Consider the following 17,897-nt stretch of genomic DNA (forward strand, 5'->3'; position numbering starts at 1 on the left):
CCCATCCCAGTCTTAGCAATACGATAATTAGCAGTTTACATGACGCAGTTTACATGTATTGCTGGCTGCTGCCCAGTCCATTACTAACACAAGACTACAAATTAACCTATAGCCAGTATAACACGGAGACTGAGAGCAGAGAAATACTTTGATGAAGAGAAACCCAGACATGACTGCTCTGGGTAAAGGAACACCTCCAACTCAACAAGACCCTCTTCAGCTGACAATGGTGGAAGCAGGTTATGGAGACAGGGATTGTGACAAATTGACTTCTGCCCCTCAGATGGACAAAGATGAGTAGAGACTAAAGTGCTTCCTCAGCCCTCACACTTCTACGAAACAAGGGTGAACCCAATCATAGAGGTAAAACAGAGACAGTTAACAGATATACCTGCTTTGCCTTTTGTGTTAACATGGGCCAAGGAAAGGCTACACTCTCAAGAGGGGTGTGAATGGGATCCATTAGCCACGCAAAAGCAACAGTGCAACAGTACAAAATAAAGGGAATGTCCAATCAAGTAGCTATAAAAATATGTATACTTTAATAAACGCACCATCTGCACAAATAGCTAAATAGAAAAACACGACACAAAAATCCGACCCCTGAGGAAAGGACACAGAGTTTGCAAAGATAACAAGTTGCAGCACTTGGGATAATGAATCAGGGGTCAAAGGCAATAATAACCACAATGTTTGCAACAGCATATGCTCTGGTGCAAGAAGGAATTGAAGTGACTTAACCAGTTTCTAGGACCCAAAACTGGACAGAGAGGGCAATTGTTAGTCAAAAATACCTTTCTGTGGATTTTGGTGGCTTGACACTGTCAAACCAGGCTTCTTGGTACTGTGTAAGCTGATCGAGCAAAGGTCAAGTGCAGCAGATGGTGTAACTCCAATCGGGGAGTGGGCATCGAGCTAGTTTGGAACAGTAGTTCAGAGAAGTGCAAGTGCAGGATTCAAGCAATCCAGCTTGGATGGCTAACCAGAGTTGGTTTTAAGATCGGGCCCAGTTTGAGTTGTGGTAACTGCTGGTTGGGGTCAGCATATGACATTCTAGCCGTTTGAGTCGAGGTCTGGAGATTGTTAAAAACTGTGTACCTGATGATCCGAGGGGCAGTTAAATGAGGTAGCAAATCAATGTCGAGCCAGTTCGAATAATTTGGTAACCACTGGATCTGGTCGATGTGGGACGCAATCTTCCACAGGTTCGAAATGAGGTCCAGCAAATGAGCGGTTTGTTTGAGCCAGGGCTGGTGGGCTCTGCCTGGGATCGCTTTGAACTGAGGATTGCTGTGGTTCGAAGAGGTACTCAACAAAGTGTGGATCATGATGACCACCAGGCCGGGTTTACAGTCGGGGGATGACAAAGATGCTGTTGAATGGATGCGCAGTTCGAGTCAGGTCGTTCAATGTGGTGTTCGAAGTTCACAGCGTGATGTGTCCCCCAAGGTCTGGTTGAATGTCAATGAAGATTGGCAACGAAGATGCCTGTGGTTTGAAAAGTAGTTAGAATGGTGTGGATGCAGTGATGGCTTCTTGTTCGAGCAGAGGCAATGATGCGCTCAGCTAGTGCAGTGCTGTAGTAAATTGGTTCAATAGATGCAACACAGCAGTTTGTAGATCAGGCAAGTTCCAAAGGCAGCACAAGAGGGTCCTGTTGGTTCGACTGGATTGAATATTTCCTGGGGTTTTACGGGGCAGAGGTTGCCTCTGCCATGGACACTCATGGCCTCATCACGAGTTGGGAAGTGCGGTAAAAATGTAGTGGTAATAGAATAACTGCACTGCACTGCCCAACTACGAGTTTGGGGGAAAGTCAGAGGATTTACTTCCAGCTATGAGCTGGAGGTAAATCTGCTCACTTTCCACCCATTTCTGGTGCAATTACCGCAGCACAATTATCACTGCAGTAATTGTACTGAAAATGTCCCATAGAGTCCTATGGACTAAAAGAAAATGGGGACTTACATTGCCACGCCATTTGTAATCTTGCGGTAATACTGCCGGACCCAGTGGCGGTAATGGTAATTGCATTGGTCAGTATTCTGGCAGATTTACCGCTGGAATATCACCCAACTCATGATGAAGCCTATACCTCCAGTAGACGGCTTTGGAAAGAACTGCTTCCCCAAAAGAGGTGCAATTAATTCTTCCTTAGTTGTTTGTTCCAAAGTGAATTTAAGAAGTAGTGGGAGACCACTTTTTAAAAGGCAAAAGTCCACCAGTGATTGTATGAAAGCAAGTATGATGTATGGGTCCAATCCCTGTTCATGCACTTTGCCTTCTGATATCACACCCAGAGTTCTTTCTGCTGCAGGAAGTGGAGGGGACAGGAAGGAAAGCCAGATATAGAGACAAACAAAATGGTGGGACCTTCCTTCAGCTGTAAGGAGCTCCCTCTGTCTACACTTACCCCACCCACTTACCTTCTCAATAGAATCAAAGTCCCATTGTATGCAGAACTCTGTTGTGGGGCTATTCCTTTTGTGAATGGATGTGCCCTTTGATTCCTGTTCCCAGGTCAGCTCCCTGTAGAGTGGCTGTCTCTCTGGGGAGGGCGGTATCTGCCCTCACCAAGGAACAAAGAGAGGCAACCCACAGTGCCATAGTCTTGATGGGAGCAGTGAAGTCAACCTAGCTGGGGGAACACACATAGCTCTTCCACCACTGAGCTGGGCTTGCAGAGCTTAATGTGATATAACATTGATGTGGGTATTCATGAAAGATGCTAGCTAACATAACTCAAACTCAGGCCTGGCTTATATTTACAGTTTAATGTCCCACCATGATAGCATTCTTATAGTTATGTGGTTTTTAGAATAGGGGTGCATATCTTAAATGCAGCCCCTGCTCTACAGAGACTTGGCTGTCACCACAACTGTCAAATGAGAACCTATGTCCTCTGAACCTGCTCTGTGCCACTGTAGAGCAGGCACTGCTGATCGGGCTAGTGATTCAGCAGGACACAATGTACACTATGCTTTTGGTATGGACTTTATGAAAGGGTATTCAGATTAGTAGATTACACTTCCTGAGATGGAATTGCCTACATCATTCATTAATTAATAAACATAAAAAAGACAGGTCTTCCACACCCTTGCCGGATGGGAATTCCTCCCATTGCTGTACATTATCAATGGCCTGCTCCAAAAAATCAAGGCATTCTAAAAGGGAGCTGTGGCAATAACTCTCCAGATGTCAGTGGTGGAGGAAGGGAGGGGTGTAAAGGTTGGAAGCGGGTGGGGGCAGGCAAATGGCAGATTTCATATTTTAAGGGGGACAGATCACCCTTAACCCCCAGTGGTAGTGCCACTGGCTCGATATTAGATGAAAGAACAGTTAGTTATGCAGATTTTGGACATATTTCACCAGAAAATCACAAACAAAATGAGCTGGGGCATACAGAGAGAGGGTTGTCAAACTTTAAAAGTAGTGCAACTGCATTTAGAGTTCCAGAATACAAGGGTTCCCTCACCTCGTGAAGACTTGCATGATATGGTGCAGGATCCCACATAACCAATGTACCCGATTGGTACAGAGTTTCAGTCAGAAAATTATATGTTGGGGTTGTCACCACCTGAAAGTGTATAAAAAAGAGCCATTGGCTTATTGTCATACAATATTGATCCTCTCTGCTCTGCTCCTTCCCCACATTCAACCACACAGAAATACAGAGCAGTCAATTGTATACATGTACAATAGTAGGTGTTTCGTTTTCTTTATTGTGGTAACAGTATCACCCTAACTATTTGTCCTGAGGGAGTCCAGTGTAGGTTCATCAACCAGAAATCTCACAGCTCTTATTATGAAGATGGTGGGTGCTGTCATGCTATCTTATGCTGCTTAACTACATGGTTAGTGCCTCCCAGGGGTGATGGGCTCCCCAACATTTACAGTGTGATACCCAAGGGTTTGGGCGAGTAACAAATGTAATAAATAAAAATAGACTGCGCCCAGATGTAACAAAATGTGCACCGGCCCACCCCTCGGCATAAAATGTAATCATCATCCCAGCAAAAATATAATAACCAGAGACACTTATGTAAGTGAAATGTATGTAAATGGTGAAGATTACTCGAAGGGCCTTCACTGGGTTGTGCGCCTGGACCAAACCTGTTTTTTACTAGCGAGTACCTCCACAACATTAGCACTGAATCAAAAAGGGTTAACCTGATAAACCTTCCTGAGTTAAAATCAAGAGATTGGATCAGATAGCTACTGTGAAAACCCCATCAATGGGGACACCTGGTGGAGGGGAAAAAGGGATGATTCTATAGAATTCATGTGCCTATATGACTCTTTGTTCCTACTACAAATACTTAATAATCCAGCGATACACTGTATTCTTTCCTTCAGTGAATTTGCCATTCTTTCCATAAATTAGTGATTACCCAAACACTGTTGCTGTATTTGCTATCTGACAACATACTTTTAGGGCAGTTCTGCACCGTACATGTATTGGGGTTTCTAGTTACAGGTAATAACCAACATTTCTTTTTACATTATAGGCTGGGCAAACTATAAAAAAGTGTTTCATATCTTCCCATGCATTTTCACAAAACCTACAATGTGACCCTTCATCTTTGCCCCATTTTACCATAAAAACTGCAACCGGTATAATTCCAAATCTCAATTTCAAATACAGCACTTTCACTAAATAGTTCACATAAAATTCCAAAATCCATCATTGTTCTCTAGGCACCATAGTGGTACAACAAAACCCTCCTTCCCCCCTTTGCAAGGTCGCCTGAATAGTACCTTTATTTGTATGCAAAAATCATCCAAAACTTCACTTGGAATTGAAGGGGGCATTTCACAATTCACCCACAGTACTCCTAACTGTTCATCTATTTTCAGTTGTCTAATATTCACAGAAAAAGAAAACTTTGTTAAAGGGAAGTTATGGTTAAGTTGCACTAACAAAAACCCATAAAATTCAGTGAAAAAACTTTATTAAAGGGACGTTATGGATTATTTATTTATTTATTCATTTATAAAGCGCTCAAAGCCCAAAGGCAGCCAGGCGCTGGTACAAACTTAAAAAGATGGTTACAGGTATTTGGCTCTTAACGTCATTTAAAAAATCACAATCTTAATACACTACACACCACCCAATGAATTCTGGACAAGTTAAGCTCAAAATGAAGTGTGAGCAAAATGGCACTCCAGCAATTTAAATGGGAGGGAAAGAAAAAGTTAGACAGAAGTTGAGGAGCACCAACAAGTAAGTAAGCAGGGCAATCTAGAAAAGGCAACTACGGTGAGGAAATCAAATCAAGAGGCCAGGGCCAGAGTCAATGGACCAAAGTCTTTGCAGAGGAACACACAGTACAGAGTAGTTTGCGGTTAAGTCTTTGCCAAGAGTTCAGAACGAAGTTAGTCGGATGAAAAGTTACTTTAAAGAATAGAGAAGGAGGATCCCTCGGATTGGCAAAAGATTTCAAGCACTTTTACCGTGGTCGGACGGAACGAACAACCGGTTTTGAACAGTACCTTAAATGGAGAAGAAGGCTGTAGCTGAGGCAGACATTCCTGGCAGGTCCTGCCTGCTCACGGTTTCTAAAGCGACTGTCGGACCGACACGAAGTTGGAAGACTGGAGAGTCCTGCGCTGCCCAGGGAAGAAACCAGCAGCAGAGCGAAGCAACGAATAAAAGGTGCGCTCCTTAATACCCAAGCAGGGTCCCGTCCTTCTGGCTATCCAGTTTGCTGTAGCTGTGCACAACAAATTCGACCAGAGGAGGGAGGCCTGGCTTGCAGTTTGGCGAACTGGTTGGTCCCACCAGATCATGGGGAGACGATTCCTTGCAGATCTTCCCTGTCGTCGAAGTTTGGAAATTCAGACCCACAGCAGGGCTTCACTGGGAGGTTTAGTTGTGGTAGAGGTCCTCTTCTGTCAGATTCTCTTCGGTTCTCTCAATCCAGTGGCGACTGTGCCTTCTCAGTCCAAGAGACCTGCTTTTTATGCAGTTTTCCCCATTCACACAGCCTGGCTGTCAATCACACAGCAGGTTGGCTGTCCCGGCAGGACAATCACCACAGCCAATCAAACCGAGTGCGACATGGGTCTCCAAGGAGACCCTGTGCAGGGAGTCTCAAACCCCTCACTCACATCCTGCCCCCCTCAGACATTCAGGCACCTAATTAGGGCTTCTGTGTAGAAGCCCGCCAAATGTCGGCGAACAAAGGAACCAAACCTGGTTTGGCGCGCAGAGTAAAACACGGGAAAGACTTTAAAAAATAAATGGCGAATAAACCCATCCGGAACCAAATAAAAGTAAATGCAGTCCAGCGGGTTTAAGTTCGAGACTACCAAGATAGCCTAAAACAGTACCAAGGCTATTTAAATAAACCACGGTAGGAAAAATATGGTAGATAGCACTGCCACCAGCCAAGTCTTAATGAAAATGGAAATAATATTCCATGAGAAACAGACAAAAAAGGATAACTATTAACCATTTCTAGAACTCTATGTAAGATAGTTTGTGCTGGTTCTGTGGATTTAAAAAGACTAATAAAGTCAATGGCAAGTTTTCATGTTCTGGGAGACAGCAGTCAGTCACAGAAAATTGAGTTTAAAGTGGGCAGTCTGAAAAAGACAACCCTGTGTCACTGCATAGAACCACAGTCTATGAACACAAAAATGTTAAACACACACAGCAAAACACATGTAAGAGGGGAAAAAAAGGCTCAGACTCTTATCAGGTGAAACAAAAAAATCCTAGAAAACCAGCAAAACAGCTGAGGGACTCAGTAGGTAAGAGAAATTAGCAATTCTGGAGAATTCACCCTAGCAGCCTCCATTTTCTATTTCTTTTTATTTATTATTTATTATCTGCTCTCCTCTGCTCTGCACTTTCCCCTTTCCCCCTTCCATGCACTTTTTCCCTTCCTCCCCTTCACATGCACTTGCGCATTCTCAATGTCACTGGGCCTATTAAGATCGTTGTTGTTTTTTGTGTTTTCCCCTGTTCCCCTCCCTTGTCTAGTCATGCTCTGAAACACTTGTGTACAAGCACGATACAAATAAAATATCATACCATATCATATCATGCAGACATACTTCTACCACGTCAGTGCGAGGGTACATTCGATACGGTTGTCTTAGCGCATAACGTCTCTCATATCTTCAATGTGGTATTGGGATGATACCTGGTGTCACATACAGTGCTTTCTTGCTGTTTTTGCAATATGATGGAGGTGAGTGGGCGGGCACTATAGATGACATGTACATCTGCCTCTCTACATTACCCCCTCTTCTCAAATCCTCAACCACCTCCTCAATCTTCTTTACCTTTTGTTCACACTGTGGTGTCTTTGGAATCCAAATATTTGTCACCCCCCCTCAGGTCACCTTCATCGTTATGTGATCATCCACTTCCAGGTCATATGGCAACACTCCCCAGTTGGTTGACAGTATACCCAACATCCCACATAGTCCTTATGATCCTTGGGGTAATAAAACTTTGTTCCTAAGGGTCCCAGGGTACTTCCTTTCAGGTGCTCACGGGTGGTACTTTCAGTCTGTTTTCTTCGCAATAGTCACAGCATTCACATCATTCATTATCTTCATCCCAATAGCTTTCTTTGCTGTCTTCTTACACTGTCCTATGATTATTCTTACAAGCCAAACTCCAAGCAATACTAACACTAATATTGATCTAAGCAGCTTGAAGGCATTCGCAAGCCAGTTTGGATCCCAAGAAATAGGGATGAGAACCAGTCATCATGTTCGGTCTCATCTACTTCTTCCTCCATTTTGGTATGCAGAGTTGACAACATAGTTATTGCCTCTGTCAGGGTTCCATTTTCTTCATCATGGGCAGGTGTGTACGTCCAGCAAGAAGGCCTGATCTTGGTGCACAAATCACCTTCCATTGCTATAATCAAGTCCAAGACATACCTGTTCTGGGGGGTTATGATTCTGATGGCCCTCAATTCTTCTCTGATCGACTTTTAATCCTTTTATTGTCGTGTTTGTTTTTTGTAGTAGCTGCCACTTGGTTATTTTTAACCACTTGGCATTCACTGCAGTCTGAATTCCTGGCATGAATACTCCTGTACATATTACTGCCATTCCACTGATTAATTTATGCTCAGCTAGAATGCCATGATAGGCTTCTATTGATTTTGCTGAGAAATATTTCTCTCTCTTCAATCTTATTTCTTTGGTGTGCATCAATTTTTGGTAAATTGTTGATATGGAGATCACTTTGGGGAATCAACAATGCAGCAACATGTAGGATCACAATAGAATATATTTCTCCCCAGTTTTTAGGCATCTGCATACAGGCTTTGGATCCACAGACCCAATAGTGGTCCTTTAGCACGGCAGTAAGCTTGCCGGTCCCTTTGTATCCAGACCGGCAAATTCTAAGTTGTGCTCGTGGGTGCCTTTCATTCCACAAGGTCTAACCTGGCGGAATGAAAGGCACCCGCGAGCACAGAAATTTGGATACACAGTCACCATTGACAACAGTGCCTGTGCATCCGGCTTCCCCATTCCCATTGAGCCCTATAGGGCTCAATAGGAATGGGGAAGAATATTTTCCAGTGCGCAGGAATTTGCAAATACCGGGTCCGGCAAAGCCGTAATGACCCAGTATTTGCCCATTACTGGGCGCTGTAAAAAATGCAACTCTGGCGCCAGCCGTGCCTGTTCTACAGGCATGGCTACCGCCAGGGTTGTAATGAGGCTCAATGTTGTATTCTTCATGGGCAATATTGATAAAGGTCCTGCTTCATTCTCGACCCATGTTAATAATTTTGAATACTTAGCCCATTCTTTCAGGCAGTCACAATTCACTATTTGCACTATCTGTACTGGTGAAGTCATCAATAGTTGTGCAGTGCATGCTAGCATTCCGTCTTCCCATCCTGTGCTGGTTGTTACTCGCACATATATTGTTCGTTGAGGTCTCTGCCAGCATCCTGGCAATCATGGCGTTTCCCATGCGTCTTCATTTTTATGTATTCGTCTTCATATGGGAATGTCTTTCTCGACCTCCATTGTAGAGTTGCCCATCTTCCTTAAAATTGTCCTCTTGTCCGGAGTTGCAGCTGAGGTGCAGCAGTCTAGCAGCATCCATGTTCTACGTTCTGGCTGACCAAGTCTGTCTGCTCTCTCTATTCAGCTGGTGATCGTGTTTGTGGGCCGATTCCACAAAACCCTACCCGTGCCGCGGAGCGGACACAGAGTTGCAGCTGAGGTGCAGCAGTCTAGCAGTCTGGCTGGTATGGCTGCGCTGGCTGTGCAACTCCATCCACCTGAAGACGATGGACAACAGCTTAGGAGCGGTCTGTGCAGAGGGAAGGAGCGACTGAGAACTCCCAATCTTGTGCATCTGAAATCAAGGACAAAATCAGCTTCGGGCATAAACATGGACACAGACATGTACCAGACCGGGCCTGCGAGCACCGCAGAAAAAGAAAAAGAAGAAAGCGGTAGCGGTGCCCGTTTGGGCCAAATAATTCTCCCTTAGTTCCCCTGCTTTGATCCCCACATACTTCACACACAACGCTCACACAACAGCTTAGGAGCGGTCTGTGCAGAGGGAAGGAGCGACTGAGAACTCCCAATCTTGTGCATCTGAAATCAAGGACAAAATCAGCTTCGGGCATAAACATGGACACAGACATGTACCAGACCGGGCCTGCGAGCACCGCAGAAAAAGAAAAAGAAGAAAGCGGTAGCGGTGCCCGTTTGGGCCAAATAATTCTCCCTAGTTCCCCTGCTTTGATCCCCACATACTTCACACACAACGCTCACACAACAGCTTAGGAGCGGTCGGTGCAGAGGGAAGTAGCGACTGAGAACTCCCTACCTTGTGCATCTGAAATCAAGGACAAAATCAGCTCTGGGCATAAACATGGACACAGACACGTACCAGACCGGGCCTGTGAGCACCGCAGAAAAAGAAAAAGAAGAAAGCGGTAGCGGTGCCCGTTTGGGCCAAATAATTCTCCCCCAGTTCCCCCGCTTTGATCCCCACACACTTCACACACAACGTTCACATGCCCCGGCAACAAGGTCTCAGAGAGCGCATTTGCGGACGCTGCTCCGACAGGGGGGCGATAAATTGTGATAGAAGCGGCTCGGTTCCGCTGAGTGGTGGCGAAGTTGTGCTTTGCTTGGGGACAGGGGGTGGACCGAAAGTGAAGAGCCCTTACGCAGTTAGCCAAGGCCACACGCACTCAATGCAAATTGGCTACATCTACAAAAGAAAGGGAACTTGCTAAGCAGCAGGACCATAAGACAGCAGAACAGTACGATACGCCTCCCAAAACGGAACAGAAAGCAAAAACTTTAAAGATTGAAAAGAAACAGGAAGCAAGTAAGGTAACTACGGAAAACACCGAAAAGGATCTTAATATAAAGACAAATAGTAAAAATGCAAAGGCTACCTTGACCCCAACATCGAAGTCCCAATTAGAGGAGCATCCAGTCATAGCAACTAAAGAATTAACAAGCTCTCATTATAAATTGGCGATTCATTTGAGGAATATATAAAGGAATTGTCAGTGAACTGTTCTATGGATGAAAATAAGGACTCTCTGAATGCTTTGTATGACAAGCTGGAAGGGCTCAAAAGACATCACACAAGTGAAACAGACAGAGACCCACATTGCCATATAAAAGCGCCCTGTGAACCAATCATTGAAAACAGGGGAAACGCTCATGGGCAAAATTCACAGGACCTTAAACGTGACCTTAAGCCATGGAAAGCAAGTGTGGAGAATCCAGCAAAGCTAAAGGTGAGGTCCATTATGCAACAAAGTCAATCAACAGGGGTCAAAAACCCAACAAAACAGAGTGCCCATAAAACAATTAAAAAATGGGCAAAAAACTGTGAAAGTGCTGCAACCAAGAAAAAAACTTTTATGCAACAAAGCAATTAATCATTAAAGTGCTGGAGACATTTTTCAACACACTAGGAAAAGGAGTAGAGCTTAACCCAGGTGAACTGCCTGATGCAGAAATCCTGGAAGGGCTGGAACCAAAACTATCAGCGAGCCCGCCAGGATTATTCAAACCATCTGAACCTGCATTATGTGTCAACTCCTCAACCCCGTTAAGATGGCATTTTGGCAAGCCAAAGTTAATGGCAGTATTACCGTCAAGAGCACCACCACTAGGAAATGCGGTAGGGAAGATATCATTGGAAACAACAAAAGCCACTGGGAGAAAAAGCAGCGATAACGGACACAAAGTTGAGAAAATAAGTTCTGTAAAAGTAGACGCACAGTGCAAATTGGGTAGCCAGAGACAAAATAAAGGACAAAAAAAGGATGAGGTGGCTAAGAAACCAGGGACCCAGGAGACAAAGGAAACGGGAACACAATCAGGGAAACAAGTGGAAAGGTCAATAGAACAGGGATCTCACAAAAAGCGGACCAATTCCACAAGTCTCACAAGCCTAAGGGTCCAGCAAGAGGTTACTGATCCCCTGCCTCAAAAAAATCTGAATATATCAACTCCACCACGGGCTCAAAAGTTAAAGGACATGCAACAAACGCCAGGAAAACAAACAACAAAAAAATTATACATTTTTGCCATAATGTCAGCAGTGACAATCTCCCTAGCCCCTTTTGGAAAGCTGTACAAATTCATGATCATACTTGTATGACGGCACTTATGCATAACAAACTGATGCATTTGGAAGGCTACATCTTAGCAATGGAAACCTGGAAGGCTAACACAAGGGAGCAAGGGACAATGACAACTTCGTCACAAGGTCTAGAAAACGGTGATCCTTCCTCCTCAGCCCGACTGTAAGAATCAATAAAAACAAATAAAAGTTCCATAACTACAGGAACTCAAACAGAGGAAACAAACAAAATAGAAGTTCCGAAAGGAGAGGCCGAGGGAGTAGAAAAGAGATGCAAAATCACAAAAACAGCATGTGAAAATCATACTATGAGGCCACCAAGCGAGAAGAAAAAAACAAAGGTTGACGAAACAGCAAACTTTGGGGGGATTCAGAAGTCTTATAGCCAAAACAAAATAGAAACGAAAGGAAACCTGTGAGGTTGCAAAAGTACAGAAACAAGATGCCTGCTCTGTCCAGATAACATTAGGACAGCAAGACAAAGAAGATTTATGTAAGGTCGGATGGAAACCGGAGAAAAATACTAAAGACAAGAATGTAGAACATTTTCCCCCCTTCTAAACACTAAAACAGAAAGGAGCAAATGTCACCAATAGTGAAAAAAGTAGCACCAATATTCCAACAAAGGAAGATGTTCAAAGAGTCTCACCGGTTGGGTGCAAAAGAATTTTAAAACAATATAGAGGGCCAAACACTGCTGGTACAGAGGGAAGAAGACAATAGTATAACCAACTTGATGAACCTGAGTCAATATTCAATCGAGTCTTCCAAATCAGAACTCCTGGCAGGAGCAGATCACAAGAGAAAAATAAGTTTCATGGATAGATCCCCTTCCCCCAAAGCATCAACACAGGAGGTGAGAACAAAATGTAGAAGGCTCCCCAACCTTCCAAACAAGACAAGAACGTCATGCGAAAACAGAACTGGATCGAGAGCGATCAAGAGAACAAAAAAAAAAATAAGATGTAGACAAAGGTCTCCCAGAAAGACATTGAAAGACAAGATCTGAAGACAGGAGGGAGACCCAAAGAGATTCCAACTGGAGATGAAGAAAGTGGCTTAAACATATCCTGAAACTAAAGGTGCATATATAGTGACAACGGGAGAGACAGTAACTCAGAAAAGGTCTGGCCAAGGTCTCGAGGAGTAACTCAACACACAAGAGAACTAGCAATGTTCTGAAACAAAAGCAGAGCAACAAGGACCCTTAAGCTAGAAAGAATCTTGGATAAAAGAGACAGTCTGGTTCTAAACAGAAGAACCTCAATGAATCTACTTGGCCATGCTCTAAACTCTGGGCTGATTTACACTGAGGACCTAACAATAATTGAGTTTGCCCAAAGACGTCGAACAGATAGTGTATACTTACATATAACCTCACTGGCCATCAAGAATCTGCTAGTGAATAACGCTGTGAAACTACAGAGGTTTGGGTATGATTTAAGAGAATCTACTGTGGAGGAAAGGGGCATGAGTGGAGTCAGTACTCATATAGAGGCAAGACAAAGTTCATTGATAAAGAAGAGTGATCACAAAACGGAAAAAAACTAAGGAGGCAAAGAGACAAAAAAATAAAGAATCATGGTCTCAACATAAAGAAACGTCATATATCCGAAGCAATGCCCAAGTTTCGGAAGGTCGAAATAGTGTCGAGACTAGACGACACAGAAATAAATATAGCGATGAAAAACATGACTTGGACCAAAACACAAAACACAATGGATATCGGTCAGATGATGGGAGAGGCTGGAACTGAAACCCACAGGGCCCATTAAAAACACATAACGGCTTGGAAAAGTGTAGATGGGTATCCAAAGCCCATACGAACTGTTGAAATTTAGAGCAACTCACGAATGTACGCCAGGAGTCGGAAGTGGAATCAGAGGGAAACATCCAAGGCCAAGCGACAGAACTCATCACATCTGCATCCTGGAACACAAGGGCTTCACTCACTTAACTGCCCAAAGTGACGTGTACCTTGGGGATTACGACTTAATATGTCTCCAAGAGACGTGGCTACAGAAGAAACCCAGCCTGGAATGTTACGAATTGTCCGTTGCTCCGGCAAAAAGAGGTAACAATGGACACCCCTCGTCCGGCTTACTAACCGGACTGAGAAAAGGTTCCAGTATGTCGACTGGTTCAATCTTGCATGCAGACTCTTCATTTCTGGCAGTTCTGACCAATTGGCACATAGTGCCCAGGTCAACAGACAAGACCAAGGCCAGTCTATTATTGATCATGAATTGCTATTGGAACTCGCAAGTCATCACAAATGTATCCTTTTTAAGCATGGCAACAAGCATTTTGGATCACGCGTTATTAGATAACTCAATAGACTACACCTTGATTTGTGGGGATTTCAATGCAAAGTGTTCAAATACACAAGGGAATATCGAGTTGACAAATGGGGCAAGTGCCCAGGAAATAGGAGGTAACCTATGGATGGCATTGATGAACTCAAGAGACATGCTGATGTTGGAATGAACAAATCCCACGATTGAGACCACCGTTCCAACATGGGAAAGAGGTGAAACCTCGGCAAATCTAGATGATATGTTTGCCTCGAGAGACCTCTACCTGCTCATAACAAGGTTTGAAACAATCAAAACCACAAATAGTGGTCACAATTTACTTATGGCAGAATGGCAGGCAGGCCCCAATTCTGCTCTTAGAAGTATGGAGATTGAAGTAGAACCCAACAATAGAGGTAACGCACGAGGTGGTAAACCCAGAGGTAAATTATAGACCTCTTTTAGAATGTTTCATTACAGAAAGGAGGGACGGCCCAAATTCGGACATGCTAAAACGCCACGCCTATGATCAAGTTCTTGTGAACAAAAGAAAGGAAGTTCGAAGAATTAAAAGAGCTGCTGTAAAATCAGGATGTGACAGCCTAAATGAAAAAGCTCAAAAGGCTACAATAGCCTACAAACTGTGGATAAGAAACAGAAGAACTTTACTACAAAATGATTCCGATAATATGCTCAGGGCTTTGGCAAACCGAAATTCGAAAGATTTCTGGGCCCCAATTAAACCTTCAAGTCTAACATCATATGACGTCCAACTAAACCATGTAGGGGAAGAGGGATGGAAGACTTACTTTGTTAAGCTCTTCGACGAGGAGACTAATATCACATATCCCACCCCTTTTAGACCAAAGAAGGGTTGGAGTCCCGAACCAAACATCGAAGATATATTAGAAAAAATCAAGAAACGCAAAGTGTGTAGGACACCGGGTCCAGACGGACTAACCAACCAAATGCTTAAAACGCATCCTGAAGAATGGGCCAGATTCATCAGAAGGGCATTTGAGAAAATATTGCAACAACAGCAAATCCCAAAATCCTGGAAGTCAGCGACGATAGTACCAATCTTTAAAAAAGGAAATAAAGAAGATCCAAAGAACTATCGTCCTATCTCCTTATTGGATGTCATAGGAAAAGTGTTTGCCACCTTCCTATTGGACAAACTGTGACAATGGATGGCTGAAACATAATTGGCTGGATCCTTTCCAGACGGGGTTTGTGAGGAACGTCAGAGCTCAGCTGAACATCCTACTGCTGGGTGTTCTGAAGGGCAATGTAACAAACCAAGGAAAAAATCTGTTCATTGCCTTTGTGGACCTAGTTCAGGCATTCGATCGAGTTAATCGAAAGCGTCTGTGGCAAAAATTAATGGCTAAAGATTGTCCAGCCAGTATCATGGACCGACTCATTGAACTCCACGAAGGAACCACCATTAGAGTGCGATTAACAAGGAAGGGCCTCCTGTCTGCAGAAATCCTGACCTATTGGGGAGTAAAACAGGTGTCCTCTAGCACCAATAATCTACAACTTCTATATATTAGATATTGCAGACTTCGAACATTTACTCAGAACTTTCCCTCCAACAGTAGGAAAAACCAAAGTCCCAAGACTTTTATATGCTGATGACATAATACTGTTAGATCAAACAGAAATTGGTCTGCAAAGACAACTGGACACGGTTGTAAACGAGGAACAAACTTCATATGGAAGCTCGGCGCAAGTAAAATAGAGCAAGTCGACTTGGGAGTCCTATTCAGTAATAATGCCTCAGAAAAACCAGCCCAAGATGTACTGAGGTCAAAAGCAAAAACAATTGTCTACTCAGGCCAGGATACTGGATAAAAAGTATGGAAAATTCTCATCATTGGCGTTGCATATCAGAAGAGAACTGAGCCTCTCATCTCTGGCTACCTTGCCAGAATGGAATTGGTTGGCATTATTTAGAAAGATCTTCATGCCCGAGATCCATCCTATTTTTATTGGATAAAGGACAGGAGAATTACCTTAAAAGACATAGGCTGCCCGGAAGACATCCTGATCCATAATCCAACAAGAGCTAAGAAAAAACATTTGGAAAATGACTGGATTACTACCTTGGAAAGAGCAGCAGCCAGTAGTCTTGCAAGAGATCTCCCTGCGGGCAACACAAAGCTAAACCAGCTGCGGAGCTACCTAAAACAATTTCCTGATAGATCATTCAGGGAGACTTTCATGAGGATGAGGCTAAACCAGATAGAAACGAATGAAATAAACACAATTCGTGGGAAATGTAAAGAAAATGTCTGTCTTTTCTGTGACAATGGTAGTGCCCTGGAGACCCTGAAACATCTGTTAATAATGTTTAAGGGGGTGAGTGATATAAGAAGAAGACACTATGGCCACTGACGGGAAATTACAGGACACTTAAAGAGGAAGATGTGTGGAAAGTCCTGATGAACGGCAAAAAAAACATGTGGGTTATAGCAGCAGTCTGTTTGATCAGAGGTATCTTGTCACTACTCAAAAAATCGAGAAACGAATAGACCAGGACACATTCCAGAAACAAGAACAAACAAAAAAACAAGGACACATTAAGAACAAGGATTGTCACAATTTTGACCAGTTTTTGTAAAAATTGTTAAATCAATTGAACCAAATAATAAAAAAATAAAAATATTTGTCCTCTTGTCGTGGATGCTGCTAGATGGCTAAGGCATTTTGCATCATGTACTGGTATTTCTCTTGTGATAAATGTTCTGGCTGTGCTCATTGCATAAGGGTTGAGAGAACACTCATAGTAGCTCTCATCTGATGTTCTCCCACACCTCCTTCATGTGCTGTTACCACATGTTATTTTTTAAATGGGCTGAATTATCAAGGTATGTATTTATACCCTCATGATCTTCCCCAGCATCCCTCTTAAGTCAGATAATTTGGTTGGAAATATCCGGGAAAATATCACTCGTGCTTTTGTTGTTTTGATGTGGGCATCAGTTTCTATTCGAGTGGGAGGAGCAAGGGGCACTCTCATATGGTGTCCAGTCACTAACTCATGAGTAGTTAAATGGTGATCTGAGCCTGGTTGGATTTTCAGGGCAAACAAAGCAATGGGTAGACAATGTAGCCATCCCCTCTTCAAAGTTATCTTGATCTTGGCTATCCTTTCTTTAAGGAGTCCATTCAACCTCTCACAAAATACCATTCACCTTTGGTTGATAGGCAGATGAACACTTGTGCTTTATGCCTAATAAAAGAGTTAACTGGTTGAACAATTAATTTACAAAATCGGGCCCATTATCTGACTGCAGGACTTAGCACACACCCCATCTAGGAAACATCTCACATACGCACAAGTGGCACTGGGGTGCGTATGTTGATGTGCCTCAATCCATCTGGAAAAGGGACATACTACCACTAACATATACCTGTTAAAATTGCATGTTTGTAGTATATCCACATAATCTATATGTAGATGCTGAAATTGTTCCTCTCGTTGTTCACAAGGTGTGCCCTGTTGTGAACCTTTGGGAAACCTGCTGCCCTTTTTGCTTCAACATCTGCAGCTTTGTTACCGTGAGAAATCATGTCTGCCCTTTTAGTAGGGGCTGCGCATTTCACCACAGCGATAGCCAATGGGAGCTTTAGTGCATATGCTACCTGACCTACAAGTCTACATTCAAGAGTTCTATCCGAGCAGGTTGACTGAGGAGGCCCTCGAGGGATACACTCACTGATCATGACAGTGGAAGTACTAATTGCCATTCAAGATCTCCCAACCACAAAGTCCACTGGCTCGGGCAGCCTGAATTTGAATTTGCGTCCAGGCTTGCACTCCACCTGGTAAAAGTCAGGAAGGAAGCTCACATGACAGGGGCCATGCCTCCATCACTGAATTAAGCCGTGTTCACCTTCATTCTAAAAACCTAATAAAAACCCCACCAGCTGTGCCTCTTACGTGCCAGTTTTGCTACTTAATCTAGACACCAAAATATATTGACCCT

At 43.5% G+C, this 17,897-nt stretch overlaps 1 protein-coding gene across 3 annotated transcripts in view; it reads right to left on the reverse strand.

The window, feature by feature from the left end:
- The window catches only part of LOC138493162 (beta-galactoside alpha-2,6-sialyltransferase 1-like), a 648,815-nt gene that overhangs the window by 154,459 nt on the left and 476,459 nt on the right, over positions 1–17,897 (reverse strand). For all 3 annotated transcript variants that reach the window (XM_069620349.1, XM_069620347.1, XM_069620348.1), the window contains one exon: positions 3,476–3,577. In XM_069620349.1, coding sequence (XP_069476450.1) covers positions 3,476–3,577 — 102 coding nt within the window. The remainder of the gene's footprint in view (positions 1–3,475; positions 3,578–17,897) is intronic.

Source organism: Ambystoma mexicanum, chromosome 10 (assembly GCF_040938575.1).
Source record: "Ambystoma mexicanum isolate Mex_15411 chromosome 10, UKY_AmexF1_1, whole genome shotgun sequence".
Taxonomy (NCBI): Eukaryota; Metazoa; Chordata; class Amphibia; order Caudata; family Ambystomatidae; genus Ambystoma; species Ambystoma mexicanum.